Here is a 23,395-nt window from a genome sequence, read left to right on the forward strand (position 1 = left end):
CCACTGCTCGCTCCAAGCCGGGAGACGAGTGATCTATGACTAGGAGGTCGTCCAGGTATGCTAGGATCGTGACCCCTTGGATCCTTAGTTTGGCTAGGATTGGAGCTAGGACCTTCGTGAACACCCGGGGGGCCGTAGCCAACCCGAAGGGAAGCGCCACGAATTGGAAGTGACGCGAAGCCACCATGAAGCGTAGATATCTTTGATGTGGCTGATAAATTGGAACATGAAGCTAGGCATCCTTTATGTCTATGGACGCCATGAAGTCGTCCTTCTGGAGTGTGGCAGCTGCTGACCGCACGGATTCCATCCGAAATGAGCGGATCTTTAGATATGCATTTACCATCTTTAGGTCCAAAATTGGCCTGACATCTCCATTGGATTTTGGGATGATGAATAGGTTGGAGTAGAAACCCAGCCCCTGTTCCAGGACTGGTACCTCTACTATTACTTCCTGGGAAAGTAGATGATCTAATGCCGATCTTAATGCGGCTCCCTTTTCCGGATCGTTTGGAATCCTCGACTTCTGGAAATGAGGAGGAGGAAACCTTAGGAAATCTAATTTGTAGCCTGTGGCCACGGAAGACCGTACCCACTCGTCGGGAATGCTGGCTTCCCAAATCTCTGAAAAGAGTCGCAGCCTTCCCCCCACCTTCGTGGGTGGGGGCGCCCCTTCATAAGGTTGGCTTGGGGGCTGGTTTTGCTGGTTTGCGAAACCACTGCCTTTTGCCTCTAACAGCCTGTCCTTGTGATCTGCTGTTGAAGCCGAAGTTTGCTTTTGCAGGAGGCCGTCGATACTGCTTGGCATTAGAGGGCCCCTGCCCAGGGGAATACTGTCGTTTAAACGCAGGTCCCTGAACCTTCTTCTTAGTTGGCAAGAGAGTACTCTTGCCGTTTGAAATGGTCTGAATGTATTTATCTAGGTCTTCTCCGAAGAGTCGTCCTCCATGGAAGGGGAACCCTACCAGGAGCTTCTTGCATGGGGGCTCAGCCTCCCAGCTTTTTAACCATAAGAGTCTTCTCATATGGATAAGGGATAACGATAAACGTGACGCTTGCTGGATAGAATCCTTGATTGCGTCTACCGTAAAACATATGGCCTTAGGGACATCCGAAAAATTTTCTGCCTGCTGGGCCGGAATAAGTTTAAGCATCTGCTTAAATTGATCCGATAATGCTTGAGCGACCCCAATCGCAGCCACAGCTGGCTGTACTACTGCCCCTGCAGTAGTGAAGGAGTTCTTAAGTAGTGCTTCCAAGCGCTTATCAACTGGATCCTTGAACACCTGTATGTTTTCTACAGGGCATGTTAACGATCTGTTAACACATGAGATGGCTGCGTCCACTGCAGGAGTAGCCCATCTTTTGGAAAAATTTTCTTCCATAGGATATAGGACAGAGAACCTTTTAGGTGGTAAGAAGATCTTATCTGGCTTGTTCCAATCTTGGAACAAAATTCCCTCTAATAGAGGATGGATCGGAAACACAGCATTGCTTTGAGGCGCCCTCAGTGAGCCCAAAGCTGAAACCGTCGATACCTGGAGATCTGGTACTGGCAAGTTGAATGTCCTATGGACCAAGTCCGACAATCCTTGAATCCACCAGCTCTCCCTCAGGGAGACTGCCCCAGACTCCTCTGTATCCGGGTCTTCGATCCCTGAACCTACTTGGTCCGTGTCCAAGAGGTCGTCCAATTCCCCTGAGGAAAGGACCTCCTCTTCTGAGGGTCCGCGCTCGGGCGACGGAGATCTATTCCGCTTACTGCCCCGCATAGCTGCGGATATCATTTTTCCCATGCTTTTCTGCATCTCTTTTAAAGAGGTGAGTAATACCTCCTCCGTGACCATCTTAGGGTTGGACTGACCCGCGTCAGCTCCAGCCCCAGATCCCGATGGCCCCAAGGCTCCCTGTAGGGAAAACAGCGGCATACCATGGTACAATACCGAGGTACACCTGCTACCTATTGGTATTTGGAACTATAAAAGTTAATTGTCCAAACACCTGTTTGGGGGATAAAAAAATGCTTCCTCTCCCCTAGATGACTTTTTTTTTTTTTTTTTTTTTTTCGTTTTTGTTTCAAATCCAGGAAAGAAAAAACATTCTGTCCCCCTGAGTAGTATTGCAAAGAAAAACTATGAGATGGAAAAGAAACAGCCTATTTCTAGGCTTGACAAAACAGTCCTCTGAAGACTGCAATATCCTTTCTGGCCACTGTGTGTCCTCGGCGCCCCGTGCTGCCGCTCTGGTCTTTCTCCTCAGTTCCAAAGTATTGATGGAACAAACAAGGAAGGGCCGCCCCTTCCTTTAAGCCACTGACCCGCCCTTCCCCCCCAGCAACCTCAAACAGGAAATGCCCCTCCCGACAGGGGGAGGGGGGGGGGATTTTGGGAGGAAGGGGACCTCTCTGTTCCAGCAAACTGCAGCCTGCAGCCTGGAACCATGAGGAGGTCAGCGTTTTGCCTGCTTGCAGGCTCTGAGGAGGAAGACTGAATGGAGCATCGCCTGGAGGCCTGCAGGTAAGCAAAGCTCTCTGACACACACATATATTTTTATATAACACAGGCCCCACTCAATGCTTTTCCAACACTACAAGGGAGGTCACATCTTATGGGGAATAATACATAGAGAGCCATCCTATCTTTATGATATGTGACTAGTTTGCCAGATGCAGTGCATAACTTTAGGCATGTCCCCTGTGACCCCCCAGAAAAAAACCTGCTAAGAACCAAGTTCCGCAAGTTTTCCCCTCACTTACCTGCTCCATGCCGCAGGACTTTGCCAAGCAAGAGGCCCAATCTTCCCCCATCTCCGTGGGGATGTCTAGACCTTCAGGCCCTGGGTTCCTATGAAGGATCCACTGTCCTGGGCCCATATAGCACCCTGGCAACAGAAAACTTTAGGTACCCAAAGGTTTCTAAGTTCTGGGCCCAGGGTCCAGCTCTCTAAAAAGAAAAGCATTATGGGCTATACCCCAAGGGTTTGGGGTCCGGTTACTGACCACTTTAGCGCTGAGGCTTTTTTGGACAGAACCGGTAGCTCACCTAATCCCAAGGATGCGGAGGCAAGCTAAACCATGACTAACACCTAAGACACTGGCGTAAAAACTGAGGTACTCCTCCTATGGGAGGGGGTTATATAGGGAGGGGCATTTCCTGTTTGAGATTGCCAGTGTCTACACCTGAAGGTACTCCATATAACCCATATAGTAATGAATGCCGCTCTGTGTCCCGTGATGTACGATAAAGAAATTATACAACACACAAAGAGACCTACCAAGGGACACTATAGTCAGATTCCTAGAATATAATAAAAAAGAACTGGTATCTCAAAGTACAAGGAATTCTGCTACTATGGAATACAAGGGGGTCAAGTTACTCCTGTTTTCGGATCTTTCACCAGAGACACTAGCACGAAAGAGGGCGCTGAAGCCACTAACCAGTCATCTACAGACAAAGGACATTCCGTATAGATGGGGCTTCCCAGCCTGTCGGTCAAGAACCAGGGGGTCTCAGCGGTTATCCGTTTCCCTGAAGATGTAAAGGAATTTTGTAATAAGCTGAATATTCAGCCAATGCAAATAGACAACTGGGAAAAGAGACCTCCAGCCTGGAGAAGATGGAGGGAACAGGAATGGAATAGGGCATAGACTATTAAGCCTATGTTTGATGTGGGGTGTTCTCTCTGGGGTATTGGGATGCGGGGAGGGTGGGGTGGGAAGCTAGAGGACAAGGGTGGCTGGTTACCAGGTATCCGCGGGGATTGTCCCCTGCTTCTTATCTCCTCATTGCCCGCTCTCTTTTTGGTAAAGGATCTCAGTAAGCTCAATGTCTAGAGAGAGAATAAATGGATGTCACTTGGGGAGGGGGGAAATATGGAGCCGATATGCCGTCCCTGGACCGGGTGCCGTCCCGATTTAGTGGACGGGGCCTGGGAAATGGGGGGTCATAGTAGACATCCCGAGGAAAGGCCCACTCGGCAAGTGGCCTGGATGGGCACAGACCGAGTGAGTCTTAGCATTGAGGTTCAATGCGCTGGGGGTGAGGTGGGAGAGGGTGGGGGATATATGTTGTATATGTGGTCTCAAGGTACTTTGACTAAGATTTCTTTTTTGAATGATATTAGTTTGATGTTGAACCAGGAGTATGGTTTAGTCTTTCTATATAGTGAGAAAGGGCCTGGAGTCTCATGTCCTGTGGGGATACGATATGTGCTCCCTACTTGGGGGGGGGGGGGGGGGAAGTGAAATATAATAAATGGTTGCATTAAAGATTGTTACGTACAATGTGCGAGGGTTAAATAGCCCAAGTAAGCGGTATCAGATTTTACAGGAGATGAAGAGACTCTCGGCCAATATAGTGTTCCTACAAGAAACCCACTTAAAGATAACATCAAAGACCAGATTAAACTCAAAGGAATTTCCTATGTGGATTCATAGTCATTCTCCTAATAAAAGATCAAAGGGAATTGCAATAGGGTTTGATAGGAACATACGGTTCTCCCTAGAAGCTACAGAAATAGATCCCGATGGAAGATACCTATTTGTCAAGGGTACCGTTTTGAATATGAGATACACATTGGTAAATGTGTATTGCCCCAACGTAAGGCCGGCTGTATACCTGAGAAAAATTTTGAATAAATTAGAAGGATTTAGAGAGGGTATGGTGATTCTAGCAGGCGACCTAAATTTTGTATTCGATCCACTATTAGACACTCAACCCGTCTCACTGAGGTCAGAAGGGAAATACCTTAGAATGATTAAACATAAATTATATCAGATGCAATTGGTGGAAGCATGGAGAATTTTCCATCCAAAAGATAAGGATTACACATATTTTTCATCGGTTCATGGGTCATATTCAAGAATTGACCATGTCCTGCTGGATCATCGGCTGCTTGAGGGACTGATCAGGATAGAAATAAAATCTATAACGCTGTCTGACCATGCCCCAGTGGTGATGTCCCTAGATTCAGGGGAGATCCCGGCTGGACAGTCAGTGTGGAGACTAGACGAGTCCCTAATAAATAACATTAAAACAGCCAATGATCTAGAAAAGTATTTGTGTATAAAATGATATTGAAAATATCGCCCCAGCTACGCTCTGGGAAACGCACAAGGCATTTATGAGAGGGAGGTTGATAGCAGAAAAAGCCAAGAGGAGGAAGATTAGGCAGGCATGGAAACAAACATTACTAGAAGAAATCCAGGCCCTTGAACGGAAGCATAAAGAATTACAGGAAGAGCAGGTTCTAAGGGTACTAACTAGTAAGAGAGAAGAGCTTCGTGACCTCCTTGAACAGGAATTAAAATGGATTTTTAATAACATGAACAACAAATTCTATGCACTGGGTAATAAACCGGGGAGACTGCTAGCAAGGACCATAAAACCAATAAACACACAGAATCCTGAAAATAAAAGATAGGAATGGAGATATGAGACACTCCACTAGTGAGATAACCAAAATATTCTATGAATATTACCAACATTTATATAATGTTAACAAAGGGCAAGGGGCTACAGAAGTTCAGAATAAAAGGGAAAAAATTAAACAATACCTAGAAAAGGTTAAGACCCCAGACTTGGCAGAGGAAGTAATAAGCAACCTAGAAAAAGAAATAACAAAAGAGGAAATAAGCCAAAACGATCAGGAGCATTAAAATGGGGAAGAGTCCTGGCCCTGATGGGTATACGTCACTATATTATAAAAGGTTTGGGGAGATATTAGTGCCATTTTTTCAGAATTATATGAATTCTATAGGGGGGGGGGGGCATGGCAATGCTTAAGGAGGCCCCAAATGCTCACATAACTCTGATAGGGAAGCAAGATAAGGATCCCTCCCTCTGTGAAAGTTATAGGCCTATATCTTTGATAAATGTGGACATAAAAATCTATTCAAAAATCCTTGCTGAGAGAATAAGACCGCTCCTGGCAGGTTTGATAGAAAATGACCAGGCAGGGTTCATACCCGGGAGAGAAACGAGAGAAAACATTCCAAGAGTAATATTTTTGATACAGAAAGCTAAAAAGAATAAAGAACCAGTAGTATTCCTGTCCCTAGATGCCGAAAAGGCGTTTGACAGGTTGGACTGGGAATTTATGTTAGCGAATCTATCCCATATAGGATTTGGCCCAAGTATGCTTAGGTGGATAGGGGCTTTGTATTCAAATCTCTCGGCCCAGGTGAGGGTGAATGGCACCCTATCAGACAGCTTCCCACTTTTTAATGGGACCCGGCAAGGATGCCCGCTATCGCCTCTCCTATTCGTCCTATCATTGGAGCCATTATTGGAAACAATACGGATGAATCAGGAAATAGAAGGGATAAAACTGGAGAGAAGGGAGCATAAGATATCTGCATTTGCGGACGACATGATGCTATTTGTATCTAATCCTAGGGTGACACTGCCTAGGATAATGTCAGAATATGAACAATATGGTGAGATTTCGAATCTTAAAATTAATAAAGAAAAAACGGAGATACTGAGTATATCATTAAGCCCACAAGATCGCAGGGAACTTGAGGTCCTCTATCCATTTAAATGGAAGCAGAGGAGGATGAAATATCTAGGTATCTTCTTGTCCAGCACAGAGAGATACTTCTATGAAGATAACTATATACTACTATTGAATAAAGTAAAATCAGAATTAAAAGGATATAGTATAGACAGAGTATCATGGTGGGGAAGGATTAATACTATAAAGATGATGATTTTGCCTAAAGTTCTATATATTTTCCATAAATTTCCGATAAAAATCCCAGAAATGTATTTTAAAGTTCTGGAAAAGATAATGGGGGGGGCTTTATATGGAGGGGGAAAAAGCCTCGTATAGCAGTAGAGACCCTGATTAGACCTAAAGAGGAAGGAGGAATGCAGTTGCCGGACTTCAGAAGGTACTATGAGGCGGCGGTACTGAGGAGGATCATAGACTGGGCGCAGGGTGAGGGTGGAAGTAAAAAAAAAGTGGGTAGAAGTTGAAGAAAGTTTAAGTAAAAAAGAGCTGGGAAACACAATATGGGTACCGAGGCAATATAGAGGATTGCCTCAGGATATCCCTGTAATAACAAAAGAAACTTTTAGAATATGGGATAAATTTTGTAGGGAAAAAAAAATGGCTCTATAATAGTCCGCTGTTGCCACTTACGGGTACAGACTTCTTCCCACCGGGCAAGGAGGGGGGGGATGTACCTGGGGTGGGCAACCTCGGACATTTTAAAACTGAAGGATGTAATAAAGGGTAATGAACTATGTTCGGTGGTAGAACTCCAAGAGAAATACGGACTGTCCCCAGGGGACAGGTGGAGACACAGACAAGTCCAGCATTTTGTGAGCACTTTGCCGAAACCCCTGCGAGCTATGAATGAATTAAATCAATGGGAAAAATATATGACCCAAGGAGAACTGGGAAAACAGGGAATATCAAGTATTTATAAAATGCTGACAACCAAGATAGAACCAGGGAGATTGAAAATAATAGAAAGTTGGGAAATAGAACTTAATCAAACTATATCTAATGAAAAGAAGAGACAGGTATTAGAATATGTCCAGGCTACATCGATGGATGCAAAAGTAAAAGAAACCAACTACAAGTTACTTACTAAATGGTATTATGTCCCAATGAAATTGCACAGAATGAATAGTGAGGCCTCCCCCTATGTTGGAGAGAGTGTGGGATGGAGGGAACCCATGCCCACATATGGTGGCAGTGCCCCTCATACAGGTATACTGGCGGGAGATACTGGTGTTGGTAAAAAAAATAAGTGGATATGAGATAAGATATGATCCATGGGAATGTCTGTTTCATACCACGAGTATGTCCAGGAAAAAGTATAGAGGCTCCTTGGTCCCGTTCTTATTGAATGGAGCCAAGGCACCAATACCTAGGAAGTGGAGGGGAAAAAAAAAGTACCCTCGATAGGGGAATGGTTTCAAGAAATTGATAAAATGAAAATGATGGAGGAACTGTGGTCCTTTCATGTGGACTCCGGGCCAAGATATGAAATGATCTGGAAGAGATGGAGGGAATACAGGGCCAGGGGGGGGAATAGAGGAGATCAGTAGTTTGGACTCCTTCCTGTGTACCCCCCCTTCTTTTTTTTCCCTCCTCTAATATATGGGGGATAATTCCCCCTGTTGTGTATATACTCAGAGGAGGAGGGGGGGGGGGGAAGGGGAGAAAAAAACCCACTCTATTATAGGGAATATAATTTTCCCTTATTGTGAACATTACCCATATTATTAAAATACAAACACCCACCAAAAAAAAAAGAATAAAAATAAATAAACAAAAAAACCCTATATAATAAGAGGGGGAATAAAAAGAGAAGCAATTCCCCTATATTGTGAGAGATACCAAAAAAAATGAGAAAATTAAATATATGGGGGATAATTCCCCCTGTTGTGTATATACTCAATTTTCTCTTTTTTTTGGTATCTCTCACAATATAGGGGAATTGCTTCTCTTTTTATTCCCCCCTCTTATTATATAGGGTTTTTTTGTTTATTTTTATTCTTTTTTGGTGGGTGTTTGTATTTTAATAATATGGGTAATGTTCACAATAAGGGAAAATTATATTCCCTATAATAGAGTGGGTTTTTATATATATATATATATATATATATAAAAATAAATAAAAGGGAGAGGAAAAAATGTCTTCCTTCCTTTTTTTTTTCTTCTTTTCTTAGTATATACACAATAAGGGGAATTAACCCCTATATATTATATATTTTTTTTCTCACAATATAGGGGAAATTGCTTTTCTTTTCATTCCCCTTCTTATTATGTAGTTTCCCCCCCCCCCCCCTTTTTTTTATTCTTCACACTTAAGTATATACACAATAAGGGGAATTAATTCCCCCTAGAACAAAATTTTCTTTTTTTTTTTTCCCTTCTCACTTTTAACAACCTTTTATTTATTTTTTTTTTATTGGTGGGTGTTTGTATTTTAATAATATGGGTAATGTTCACAATAAGGGAAAATTATATTTCCTATAATTAGGGGTGTAACGGATCAAAAAACTCACGGATCGGATCGATCCTCGGATCGGGAGTCACGGATCGGATCATTTTCGGGTCAGTAAAAAAAAAAAAAAAAAAAACACAAGACAAACAAAAGTTTTGTCTTTTTGTTTATTAACACTCTTAAATTACTTTGAAATTATATAAAATCAAGTTACAGTGCACAAGGCATAATATCTTCTTTTTAACATAATGAAAAACAACTTTAAGTGCAACATAAAGGCATGTCTTCTTCCTTGAGACATGGGCCAATGGGCAAAGAGCCAAAAACAACTAAAAGTGCAACATATCTTCTTCCTTGAAACATGGATAGTGAAAGCCTAATATGTCCACATCAAAGAAGAATAAAAGAAAGAAAGCAAAGCATTCCTGAGCTTATAATTTCAAATTCTTTTTCAAAAAGACAAGGATGTCTACATGCTCTGGGGAGAGTGTGGACCTCTGTGCAGTCACTATGTCCCCTGCTGTTGAGAACACCCTCTCAGAAAGAACTGAAGAGCCTGGCACAGCGAGATAGCATCTTGCCATCTTGGCAACATGAGGGTATTTACACTCATTGCTTTTCCACCATGTCATCGGATCACCATCCACTGTAATGCCGCTTGCTGCCAGCAGATAGGATTCCACCTCCTCTTTGATGATGTCACCTCCTCTTTGATGATGTCAGCAGAAGTCTTGTTGTCTTTGCTGGCAAAGGTCTCTCCAAAAAGCTCTGCCATCGCCGACTTCTTTTGTGGAGGAGATGATGAGTCCAAGTTTGCTCCTGTTGGCTCTGCAGCTTGAGCTTGACCCTGCACAAAAAAATTGTTGATTAATTAAACCTATTATTTATTTTCATGTTTCATTGACATGAAAAATGTGGCAATATTATTGCCACATTTTTCATGTCTATGAAACATGAAAACAACAACATTTAATAAAAGCCATTATTACAAAAAAAAAAAAAAAAAAAATGTATTTAGATTAAAATGTATCATTTTTAAAGAATATTCTTTATTTACCTCATCACAGTCTTTAGTGCCCAGACTGCTCACAATCTCGGTGGTGAGGTCACTGTATGTCCTCTGGCGTAGGGCAGGGTCCATGTGAGACAGGGACTTGAACCTTGGATCCAGGGCAGTAGCTCTGTGAAGGTAGTCCTGTAGAGTAGGGGGTGAAGTGTATCTGGGCTGCAGGTCCTCTCTAATGGCAGTCTTGACATCTTGTGTGATGGTGCTGTCTTCCACACCTGGAGCCATGGATTGTAGAATCCTTGTTTTTAGGGGCATGATCATCGATACAGATGGTGAACTTTCAGTGCTCAGAAGAGATGTTACCATCTTGAGGGGTTGAAGCACCTGGAGGACCTCCTCTGCCACTCTCACATCATCATCAGACAGGGTAATGATGTCCTTGACAATTTTCTTTAGGGTCTTGTCAGTCAGTGCAGAGTATATAGCTGCCTGCTGCTCCAGATAACGCTCCAGCATATCATAAGTGGAGTTCCACCTGGTTGGCACATCATTTATGAGCTTGTGTTTAGGCAGCTTTAGCATTTCTTGCTTTGTTTTCAGCACATGGGCAGCTGTTGTGCTTCGGTGGAAATAGGAAACCACCTTCCTGATCCTCCCAAGGAGGCGGTCCATCCTACTGACAGAGATTCCCTTTTGAGATGCCAAATTTACGACATGTGCAAAACACCCTATCTGTGGGCCCAGTCCTGCCTCAATCACGGCATTAACTTGGTTTTTGGCATTGTCAGTTGTGACTGGGATATTAGTACTGGGCCTCTTTAGCTTCCATTCGTCCACCGCTTCTGTCAGCACCTGCGCAAGATGAGCGCTTGTGTGACTCTCGTAGAGGGGGCGTGTCTGCAGCACCGGACTTCTCATCTCCCAGTCTGCCGTGATGAAGTGAGCGGTTATTGTTATATAGCTCTCTGTTCCCCTGGACGTCCACCCGTCTGTCGTGAGCGCAACAGACTATGCTTGGGATAGTTCATCCACGACTTTTTTCTTCTCCTGTTCATAAAGTTCTGGCACAACCTTTTCGCTGAAGTGGATGCGCGACAGGATGTTGTAACGTGGCTCAAGCACTTTAAGCATGTGCTTAAAGCCCTCGTTCTGCACAATGGAATATGGCCTCATATCTGCACCCATAAACACGCCGATCGCTTTTGTAATGGCTTTAGCCCGGTCCGATTGTGGAATGAGGGGCTGTTTAAATGCTGCGGTGATGAGTGGTTGCTGAACAGCTTTTGTTTTCACTCCTGTGACTGTCAGTGGAACACCGGGGTGATGACGCTTCAAATGCGTGGCCATACTTGACGTGTTTCCACTATCGTATGGCTTTCTTGTGCCACAGTGCCTACACGCCGTCATGGTTTTATCTACCATCCTCTTTCCCTCATGATCATATTTCACAGGGAAGCCAAAATGATCCCATACAGGAGATTTAAACGACGCGGGGCGTTCAAGCTCCTCCGTTCCTCCGCTCGCCATGACCACACTATGTGTGTGTGTGGACTGATTCCTTGCCAAAGTAGAGGCAGGATGTGGAGGTGCTTCGGTAGCCTGGAGGAGCAGAACACTGGGCACAGTGGGCAGTCAGTCGCCCGACTCGCCAGTCAGGGAAGCTCACCTGGAAAAAAGGAAAGAAACTGCGCTAAGACCTAGAAGCAATCTTGTGCAGCCGGCGGCTGTCCACAAAAATTACCTAAAACTCAGTGGAAGCAGCAATCCTTCTGCAAAACCCCAATACAGTGAATAAAATATAGAAAAAAAATAGGATTGCGCTAAACGTAATATTACAATAGTGAACGACCGACGTAAACGCATGAATTGACAAGAACACCATAAATACAAAAAATTAGAAAAAAAAAAAATATGGATAACCTAAAAGTCAATTTGGATAAACGTACAAAACGCCGCAGTTGTTTGAATTTGCATGAACCTGTGAAAATTCCACCATCATATAGTCCCCACTCCCCACTGTAATAGCCACATTCTCCCCCACCACTAATGTAATATCCACAATCTCCCCCGCCACTACTGTAATATAGATGTCGTCTCCCCACTGTAATATCCAGACATCTCCCCACTGCTGTAATATCCACGTCATCTCCCCCACTGTAATAATATCCACCATTGCCCCACCTCACTGTAACATCATCCACCATTACCGCCACCTCACTGTAACATCCACCATGGATCCACCATGGCGGTGGCGACAATGGTGGATGATGTTACAGTGAGGTGGCGGCAATGGTGGATGATGTCAGGGGTGGATGATGTTACAGTGAGGCGGTGGCGGCAATGGTGGATGATGTCAGGGGTGGATGATGTTACAGTGAGGCGGTGGCGGCAATGGTGGATGATGTCAGGGGTGGATGATGTTACAGTGAGGCGGTGGCGGCAATGGTGGATGACGTTACAGTGAAGTGGCGGCAATGGTGGATGATGTTACAGTGAGGCGGTGGCGGCAATGGTGGATGATGTTACAACATCCACCATTGCCCCCCACCTCACTGTAACATCCACCATTGCCCCCACCTCACTGTAACATCCAGTCAGACTCATCCACTAATTTTTCCCACTAATAATGATAGCCAACATTGCCCCCACACTAGTAGTAACACTGTAATAAAAATAGCCATTTTCCCACTAGTAATAATAATAATATAGCCAACATTTCCCCCAGTACACACTGAAATTAATAGCCATTTTCCCACTAGTAAATAATAATAGCCAACATTGCCCCCAGTACACACTGAAATTAAATAGCCATTTTCCCACTAGTAAATAATAAAAGCCAACATTGCCCCCAGTACACACTGAAAATAATAGCCATTTTTGATGAGAATCAACTCACTGTACTACTACTGTACTCACTGTAGTCTGGTCTCTCACTGTACTCGCAGACTGCGCGCTCTGGAAGAATACACGTGCAGACTGCAGAGGGAGGGGTGATGACATCAGCGCGCACCGCCGCCGGAGCTAGGCCGAAGCCGCGGCCTTTCCTAAGGACACGGCGGCGGTGCGCTCCGCGGATCGCATGCTGTGCCGATCCGTACAGGTCGGCCCGTTCGGATCGCGGATCGGACATGATCCGTTACACCCCTACCTATAATAGAGTGTTTTTTTTCTCCCCTGTTTTTTTTCTCTCCTCCTCTGAGTGTATACGCAACAGCGGGAATTATCCCACATATATTAATTCTCTCTTTTTTGGTATCTCTCACAATATAGGGGAATGGCTTCTCTTTATTCCCCCTCTTATTATATAGGGGTTTTTTTTGTTTTTTTTCTTATTCTTTTTCTGGTGGGTGTTTGTATTTTAATAATATGGGTAATGTTCACAATAAGGGAAAATTATATTCCCTATAATAGAGTGTTTCCCCCCCCCTCATCCCCCCCCCCTTTTCCCCCCTCCACTATGGGTAGTGTAGCCCTGTCCCCAGGTATCTCCCATAGAGAATAAAAAGGGAAAATTAGTCCTGGGGGCAAAATGGGAGGGAGAAATCCAAGAGTAGTACTGGCAGAAGATGATTCCTCTTTTATATTCTTTTAGTGTAGGGGGTACTCATTGAGACCATTTATGTCGTTAGTTTGTATGTTGATTTTATGTTGTATTTATTGTATTGTTTTGGAAAAAATTAATAAAAGAATTTTGGGGGAAAAAAAACAAAAAAAAAAACAAATTTGATCAGAGTCTGATGCCATTTACCAGATTCGCCCTCTAATAGTACATCTCTCCTGTTTGTTATTCTCAGAGTGTATTAGAGATTTTTCTCCCTAACCATATAGTTGGTTATTTATAAAATTTACCACTTCAGATATATTTAAGAATAAATTGCCTAAACTTTACATATTAACTAAATTATACACCACACTTTTAAAAGGTTATTAACCGATTAATCAAAAAAACAATAAAATCAGCCAACTAATAGATTATGAAAATCATCATTAGTTGCAGCCCTACTTGAGAGACAGTGTCCTTTGATAACTTGGGCAGAATATCAGCTATGCAAGCACTTGGAGTTAGAGTCCTACATCTTATTTCTTCCCCCTTGAGCACCTTTGTTCCCAAGGTGGCTTCCGTTTTCATCTTACAAAGTGGTGGTTCCATCCTTTCCACCATAGACAGTACCGAACCTACACTGGATGTAACAAGTACTGTATTTATCGGCGTATAACACGCACCCCAACGTTAAGAGGGAAGTTTCAGGAAAAAAAAAAAAAAAAATTGGGATAACTTTACTGTTGTCTTTTTTTTCACCAACCGCTGCGCAAATATGGTGTGACGACCGCCATTTTATTCTCTAGGGTGTTAGAATAAAATTATATATATCCCTCAAAATTTCCACTCGCCTACTAGCATTTGGCGAGTGGATTTAAGCTGGGGGCGAGTGATGACAGGGCTGCATGACCAATCTCCCTCCAATCTGTGCCTACACTTAGAGTCCCGATGAGATTGGCGGCCGAGGAGGGAAGGTGCATGCTCGGGAAAAGTAGTCTGGTGAGTCGCGCACAGGCAGAGCAGTACACAGGTGCTCTACTTACAATTCTCATTAAGCCATGGGACCCAACATTATGACCTCTCTGAGCCTGCCCCCCTCCCCTGGGCCCCGACCAATGTAGCTGGAGAGCAGAAAGTAATGAGTGAGGTGGAGGATTGCAAAAATTACCACTCCAGTGCAGCGCTCACTGAAAGTTGCCCTGACATGAGAGCAGCAGCCTTCTAGTTTGTGCAGTTTTCTTCTCCTTGTGCTCTATGTAAGTGTCCAACAGTTTAGCCTGAGCACTGTGAACAGACTGGTCTCAATGTGTGCTGTGCGCTGTCAGTGTGCGCTGTGCTATGGTGTCAATGGCTGTGCAGTTGTGTGGATCTCAGCGATGGATTGTACTCCCTCCCGCTGTGCTGCAGCTCCTCTCCTCTCTGCCAGCCTGAATAAAAGGGGGAAGTGGGGACATGCAAGCGTGGAGCCGCACACACAGGCTCCTGATGATGAGATGAATGGGGGAGAGAGAGGATGCATGGGAGTTGCAGAGGAGACAGCAAGAGAATGGGGAAGAGACCCAGTTCTAGTGCCCTGTCCCTTTGGTCTGCCCCCAGTACCTTGTCCCTCTGGTCTGCCCCCAGTGCCCTGTCCCATTTTGTTAAAGTTGTTGTTGGTAATATTTTACTTTGTAACTTGATTCTGCATAAAACATTGTCATCCCATGAGATAATCTAAGAGAGCGTGTTTACGGGTGCAATTAGTGCAGGGCAGTGTATGAATTAGGTGGGGCAACTGGTGGCGAGTAACTCTTGAGGCCTGGCTAGTAGCTCAGGACTTGAAATTGAGGTATGTATGTATGTATGTATGTATGTATGTATGTATGTATGTATGTATGTATATATATATATATATATATATATATATATATATATATATATATATATATATATATGTATGTATGTATGTATGTATGTATGTATGTATGTATGTATGTATGTATGTATGTATGTATATATGTATATATATATATATATATATATATATATATATATATATATATATATATATATATATATATAGTTTGGGGGTTCAAATTTGGAGGGAAGGCAGTGAAAAAAAACACATTAGAACTGCCGTTTTACTTGTAACAGCCATCACCAGATGGCACCAGGTCACAGAAGGAAGCTTTACCGGCGGGCGCCAGGTCAATTTCTTGTCGCAATTGCGACCAGGCGTCCGGATTTTGTCGAGCACTGGGTCCCCGGAGGGAACAGGCATGTAGCCATGGGATAATTAGTTGAAAATTAATAAATTCCAATCAATTAAATGCAACTGATATAAACATTACACAATGTGCCAAATATTGTATCATATAAATGATAAATACATGGTTTTCCTCAGGAATAAACATAAATCAATAAATAGTAATCATAACATTTAATGTCATTGATATACATGATTACTACAAGAAAAAGCAATAGATTAATTCGATACATATACAGGTCCAATAAATTATAATCATCATAATGAATATAAAATTAAAAGAATTCATGGTTTGATAAGCATGCTGCAGGACATGGTAAAATCCATTTTTGAAAATATACTAAAAAGACATATGCCTTTAAATTTGGAACTTGAGAGTTCATAGAGCATTGGGCCCAAAGTCCAAGGACATTAATTGCCCCTGTGACGTGGCGTGTGTCGTTTGCATTATTTTGCACATAGGGAGGCCATTTTGCGGAAAGCCTGGGAGACAGGAACAATAGACTTCCAGACCTATCAAGAGCTACATTGCAGCGCCCTACTACGCCCAGTATTAGAGAGGGTACGAAACTGGGGTGGGACATATTGGTGGAGGTTCCCAACTTCAGTGCTGATAAAAAAGGGCACTCTATCTTTCTGGTTGTGTTCTAGAGCAGACCTTTTTTCCCCCCTTTCTGGGAATTGATCAATTTGAGGTTCCAGACTGGTTGCAGTTGGTCCCAAGGAGTGCCCAGAAAATAGAGAGAACATAGTATTAAGAGGAAAGTGGAGCTGTGAATAAAGAGGAGAATCTGGAAGATTGAAACGAGCTTAGTACACCCATTTGGCGAAAAACAGGTTTTATACTGAGCTAGTTAAAACTTCAGGACTGCTCTCGGTGGGAGGCCGCGGGCATTAAAAATTTGGTTCAAATCCTCGACGGGGCGGTCCTAAAATCTTTTGAAAGGCTGAAAAAGGAATTCCCTCTGCTGGGCGAGTCCCACTATCAATACCTTAGGTTGGCACATGCAGTTAGATCCCAGGGAAATTGCTCATCTCTGCGCCTAACTCCAACTTTCTGGGCTCAGTTTTTGATGAAACAGAAAAAAAAAAAAAAAAAAAAAAAAAAAAAAGAAGGGCTTCATCTCCAGATCCTACCTACAATTACTAGCACCTATACAAGCACCCGACGTTCTGCCCTGCGGGGAGAAGTGGGAGAGGGATATTGGGCCCATAGACGGAGAACAATGAGAGCAAGTACTGCGTGCGGGTCCATTGGTCTCAGTATCGGCGGCTCAGAGACTGTCGCATTTGTTCATTCTACACAGAGTATATAGGACTCCGGTACAATTACATCACTGGGGTAGGCGTGACACGCCCATATGTCCCAAATGTCAGGTTCACCCGGGAGACCTTATCAATATGTTGTGGAGATGCACCAAGCTTGTGAGGTATTGGAACGCAGTGATCGTGGTCATTAACCTCTTGACCACTGGGCACTTAAACCCCCTTCCTGACCAGACCAATTTTCAGCTTTCGGTGCTCTCACAATTAGAATGACAATTACTCCGTCATACAACATTGTACCCATTTGAAATTTTTGTCCTTTTTTTCACACAAATAGAGCTTTCTTTTGGTGGTATTAGATCACCTCTGGGTTTTTTATTTTTTGCGCTATAAAAGAAAAACGACCGAAAATTCTGTAAAAAAAAAAAAAAAAAATAACTTGTTTCTGTCATATTCGCAGGTTATTTCTCACACACAGCATATGCATACCACGAATGACACCCCAAAACACATTCTGCTATTCCTCCCGAGTATGGCGATACCCCATGTGTGCAACTTTTACACAGCGTGGCCACATACAGAGGCCCAACATGCAGGGAGCGCCATCAGGCGTTCTGGAGCACCCAGGCCAATTCTGACATTTCTCTCCTACATGGAAAAATCACAATTTATTTGCTAGAAAATTACATAGAACCCCAAAACATTATATATGCGGAGTATTGGGGTATTGCAGAGTATTGGGGTATTGCAGAGTATTGGGGTATTGCAGAGTATTGGGGTATTGCAGAGTATCGGGGTATTGCAGAGTATCGGGGTATTGCAGAGTATCGGGGTATTGCAGAGTATCGGGGTATTGCAGAGTATCGGGGTATTGCAGAGTATCGGGGTATTGCAGAGTATCGGGGTATTGCAGAGTATCGGGGTATTGCAGAGTATCGGGGTATTGCAGAGTATCGGGGTATTGCAGAGTATCGCGCAGGGTATCGGGGTATTGCAGAGTATCGGGGTATTGCAGAGTATCGGGGTATTGCAGAGTATCGGGGTATTGCAGAGTATCGGGGTATTGCAGAGTATCGGGGTATTGCAGAGTATTGCGCAGGGTATCGGGGTATTGCAGAGTATCGGGGTATTGCAGAGTATCGGGGTATTGCAGAGTATCGGGGTATTGCAGAGTATCGGGGTATTGCAGAGTATCGGGGTATTGCAGAGTATCGGGGTATTGCAGAGTATTGCGCAGGGTATCGGGGTATTGCAGAGTATCGGGGTATTGCAGAGTATCGGGGTATTGCAGAGTATCGGGGTATTGCAGAGTATCGGGGTATTGCAGAGTATCGGGGTATTGCAGAGTATCGGGGTATTGCAGAGTATTGCGCAGGGTATCGGGGTATTGCAGAGTATCGGGGTATTGCAGAGTATCGGGGTATTGCAGAGTATCGGGGTATTGCAGAGTATCGGGGTATTGCAGAGTATCGGGGTATTGCAGAGTATCGGGGTATGGCAGAGTAACGGGGTATGGCAGAGTAACGGGGTATGGCAGAGTAACGGGGTATGGCAGAGTAACGGGGTATGGCAGAGTAACGGGGTATGGCAGAGTAACGGGGTATGGCAGAGTATCGGGGTATTGCAGAGTATCGGGGTATTGCAGAGTATCGGGGTATTGCAGAGTATCGGGGTATTGCAGAGTATCGGGGTATTGCAGAGTATCGGGGTATTGCAGAGTATCGGGGTATTGCAGAGTATCGGGGTATTGCAGAGTATCGGGGTATTGCAGAGTAACGGGGTATGGCAGAGTAACGGGGTATGGCAGAGTAACGGGGTATGGCAGAGTAACGGGGTATGGCAGAGTAACGGGGTATGGCAGAGTAACGGGGTATGGCAGAGTAACGGGGTATGGCAGAGTATCGGGGTATTGCAGAGTATCGGGGTATTGCAGAGTATCGGGGTATTGCAGAGTATCGGGGTATTGCAGAGTATCGGGGTATTGCAGAGTATCGGGGTATTGCAGAGTATCGGGGTATTGCAGAGTATCGGGGTATTGCAGAGTATTGCGCAGGGTATCGGGGTATTGCAGAGTATCGGGGTATTGCAGAGTATCGGGGTATTGCAGAGTATCGGGGTATTGCAGAGTATCGGGGTATTGCAGAGTATTGCGCAGGGTATCGGGGTATTGCAGAGTATCGGGGTATTGCAGAGTATCGGGGTATTGCAGAGTATCGGGGTATTGCAGAGTATCGGGGTATTGCAGAGTATCGGGGTATGGCAGAGTAACGGGGTATGGCAGAGTAACGGGGTATGGCAGAGTAACGGGGTATGGCAGAGTATGGGGTATGGCAGAGTATGGGGTATGGCAGAGTATTGCGCAGGGAGGGATGGCAGAGTATTGCGCAGGGAGGGATGGCAGAGTATGGGGTATGGCAGAGTATTGCGCAGGGAGGGATGGCAGAGTATGGGGTATGGCAGAGTATTGCGCAGGGAGGGATGGCAGAGTATTGCGCAGGGAGGGATGGCAGAGTATGGGGTATGGCAGAGTATTGCGCAGGGAGGGATGGCAGAGTATGGGGTATGGCAGAGTATTGCGCAGGGAGGGATGGCAGAGTATGGGGTATGGCAGAGTATTGCGCAGGGAGGGATGGCAGAGTATGGTGTATGGCAGAGTATTGCGCAGGGAGGGATGGCAGAGTATTGATGGTACTGCAGAGTATTGCGCAGGGAGGGATGGCAGAGTATGGGGTATTGCAGAGTATTGATGGTACTGCAGAGTATTGCACAGGGAGGGATGGCAGAGTATGGGGTATTGCAGAGTATGGTTGGTACTGCAGAGTATTGCACAGGGAGGGATGGCAGAGTATGGGGTATTGCAGAGTATGGCTGGTACTGCAGAGTATTGCACAGGGAGGGATGGCTGGATCTGTGACTGCAGTTGTCACAGATCCAGCCCACAGCAGCTGCTGACACCCCGCGCTCCCCCCCCCCCCTCCTCTCCTCTCGCACTGTACCGAACGGTACAGAGAGGAGAGGGAGGAACCGGCGTCATCAAATGACGCCGGTTTGTTTACAAGTGATCGCTCCGTCATTTGACGGAGCGATCACGTGGTAAACAGCCGCGATTCGCGGCAATTTACCGTGATCCGTGATGCGGACACGGACACTTCCGCGAGCGCGCCCCAGGGGACGCGCAAACGCGGAAGTGCACGAGGACGTCCCAGGGACGTCCTGTCACAGTAACTCGACCGCGCTGTAGCAGTATTTTTGCTATAGCGCGGTCGGCAAGAGGTTAATTCTACCTATCAGGTTCAGTTGCCTGTGAGTCCGCTGGTGTGCTTGCTTGAGGGTCTAGATGAGGACTTATACTTGCCTCATGTTTACACTGCTCTGCTTTGACTGCTTTATCTGGCAAGAAAGCTTATAGCGAGATATTGGCTGTCTACCTGGGTTCCGGTATCCAGGAGGTTAATAGGATTCTCATAAGGGAAAAGAACACATACTCCCATAGGAAAGCGTCATAAAAATTTGATAACATATGGCAGTGTTGGTTGGAATCCCCGGAGGTAGCTCCTCCACAACTAGTCCTTAATAGGTTGTTACAGGGATAATGACTTGGATGGGTGGACCATTAGGATGTGACTGTTTTTTAAAACTACTGGACACAAGGGTTACGGGACGGGGGGGCTTGAGAAATGATTTATTGGTGTCATCAAGCTGTGCTGGTCTTTGTTTTATTTATTTTTCTCCCCCCCCCCCTTTTTTTTTATTGGTTATCGTTTCTTTGTTTTATATCTCTATTCCTCTCCTGAAAGATGTAACGAGGGGTGGAATGGAAGTTGTACATGGTACTTGTTTCAGTAATGTTGAGATTGTGTATTGCTCCTTGTTTTTGTACAACTGACAATGTATCCTGTGTAGCCCTTTTTCTTTTGGGTCACTTAATTGCTTTGTACATGCCCTTTTTTCACAATAAAAACTTTCTGATTAAAAAAAAAAAAAAAAAAGAAGGAGATGTTTATTTCATAGTCATCTACTTAATTTATAAATAGACACAAAGGGGAGGTTGCATGGAATTGGGGGGGGGGGGGGGGGGGGGGGGAGGCTAAAAGAGCAGAAGCCAGAAAACAATGGAGTAGGATAATAAAAGAAGGGGGAGAGAAGCAGGAATGTGCTAGGGCAGGGATATGCAATTAGCGGACCTCCAGCTGTTGCTGAACTACAAGTCCCATGAGGCATAGCAAGACTGACAGCCACAAGCATGACACCCAGAGGCAGAGGCATGATGGAACTTGTAGTTTTGCAACAGCTGGAGGTCCGCTAATTGCATATCCCAGTGCTAGGGAGAGGCTGAAGGGGTGTGTGTATATATAGAGTCTCTCTCCCTCTCCCTCTCTCCCCCTCTCCCCCTCTCCCCCTCTCCCCCTCTCTCTCCCTCTCTCCCTCTCTCTCTCAGAGAGACGGCAGCTTTAGGCCCCGTTCACACTTGTGCGACTTTAAAGTCACACGATTTTGACAAGACATTCCTACAACTGTGGAACGGACTTTGCCCCACAACTTGAAGTACAAATTCAATGAGCAGGGATGAGACTTTGATCCCCCAATAATTAGGGGGAACTCCACACCAAATTTAAATAAACAAACACGGCATGGGTTCCCCCTTCATGAGCATACCGGGCCCTTCGGTCTGGTATGGAATTTAAGGGGAACCCCCCCACGCCAAGGAAAAAACCACCATGGGGTCCCCCCCAAATTCCTGCACCCCCCCACCCCAAATCACCTTGTCCCCATGTTGATGAGGACAAGGGCCCCTTCCGACAACCCTGGCCGTTGGTTGTCAGGTCTGTGGGCGGGGGGCTTATCGGAATCCGGGAGCCTCCTTTAATACATTGTACCCCTACCCATTTACCTGGAGGAAAAGTGTCAAAAAAAACAAACACACTACACAGGTTTTTTAAATCATTAGTCAGCTCCGGGGGTTTTCTTCTGACTTTGGGGGTCTTCTTTCGTCTTCTCTGTCCTCTTCTGCTCTCCGGTGTCGTCTCCGCGCTCCCCGGTGCCTTCTTCCTTCTGGCGGGCTGCGCCGCCACCATCTTCTTTGCAGCTCTTACTAGCGGCGGCCAGCCCGATCTTCCTCGTTGCCTTCTTCCGATGTTGACTCAACGCTCCCTCATGCTGCAATGCCGGGTGTGCAACGATTTATATTGGCCTCTTATGACGTCAGTCCCAGCATGCTCCGGGAGGGGACGACATAAGAGGGCGGGGTAATTATGTCGTCACCACCCGGAGCATAGAAAAATAGAGGGGTCTCAAGGATTCCCCAACTAACCTCGAGACTCCAATGAAGCAATGTGGGCAGGGAGGACTATACCGGTACTTAATAATTAGGTTTAGAATTACCACCCGGAGCATGCTGGGACTGACGTCATAAGAGGCCTATATAAATCGTTGCGCACTGCACACCCGGCATTGCAACGGGAGGGAGCGTCGAGTCAACATCGGAAGAAAAGGAGAGAAGAATGCGACGAGGAAGACCAGGCTGGCCGCCACTTACTAGCTTCAAAAGAAGATAGCGACGCAGCCTGGCAGAAGGCACCGGTGAGCGGGAGAAGAAACCCAAGAGCAAAAAAGCGTGGAGAAGACGAAAGAAGACCCCCGGAGCTGACTAAAATGATTTTAAAAACCTGTGTAGTGTGTTTATTTATTGACACTTTTCCTCCAGGTAAATGGGTAGGGGTGGGGTCATTATAGGAGCGAGAATAGCTCAGGCACTACGATACATAATCAGTGGGATGCATTTAAGGCCACCATGAGGGGGGGGGGGTCTTCTCTAGGGAAACACAAGATTTTGCGAAAGCGTTAGACTCCGACGTACAGCAGGCGGAATGAGCTGCCGCAGATGCTGAACAGCTTTATGTACAAAACCCATCCTCAGACGCATATGGCTCTTGGCAGGACCCGACGAGACAGTATAAGCTGCTGTTGACTGATCAGACTATGAAAAAACAATTGCAACAGACCAGATCCATTTTTGAGTTTGGTGACAAGAGTGGCCGCTTATTAGCCTTTTTAGCGAGACCTACAGTATATATGCCCCTACCTCGGTACTGCAAATTAGACGCCCAGAGGGCGATTTGGTGAGCGACTCCCAAAGTATCCTAGCCACATTCCTGGAATTCTATGGTAGCTTGTATGAGTCCCAATCTATCTGTACTGATCAGGACCTCTCTTCCTATCTGGACAACATGACTCTTCCATCCCTGACGCTGGGGGACAGTGCTGCTCTTAAACAATCCTTCACTCCTGAGGAAATAGCTGGTGCCATTGCCTCCTTTAAGCCGGGGAAGTCGCCTGGATTAGATGGCTTCCCGGCGGAATGGTACCAGCTAC

At 45.2% G+C, this 23,395-nt stretch overlaps 2 protein-coding genes across 5 annotated transcripts in view; both read right to left on the reverse strand.

Annotated features, from left to right (window-relative positions):
- SIRT6 (sirtuin 6) overlaps positions 1-23,395 on the reverse strand; it is a 327,940-nt gene that overhangs the window by 258,103 nt on the left and 46,442 nt on the right. The window lies entirely within an intron of this gene.
- LOC120910982 (E3 SUMO-protein ligase ZBED1-like) lies at positions 9,087-10,971 on the reverse strand. The gene is made up of 2 exons (XM_040322507.1): positions 10,020-10,971; positions 9,087-9,809 (listed from the first exon to the last, which is right to left on the reverse strand). The coding sequence occupies exons 1-2, from the start codon at positions 10,887-10,889 to the stop codon at positions 9,591-9,593; spliced, it is 1,089 nt and encodes a 362-aa protein (XP_040178441.1). The 5' UTR covers positions 10,890-10,971; the 3' UTR covers positions 9,087-9,590.

This window comes from Rana temporaria, chromosome 1 (genome assembly GCF_905171775.1).
Source record: "Rana temporaria chromosome 1, aRanTem1.1, whole genome shotgun sequence".
NCBI classification, from domain to species: domain Eukaryota; kingdom Metazoa; phylum Chordata; class Amphibia; order Anura; family Ranidae; genus Rana; species Rana temporaria.

Bases quoted from the DNA above. Each gene is read 5' to 3' on its own strand.
- LOC120910982 (XM_040322507.1), bottom strand. From the start codon at position 10,889: ATGAGAAGTCCGGTGCTGCAGACACGCCCCCTCTACGAGAGTCACACA. The intron at 9,810-10,019 runs GTAAATAAAGAA...TTTTTTGTGCAG, and splicing joins GCACTAAAGACTGTGATGAG to GGTCAAGCTCAAGCTGCAGA.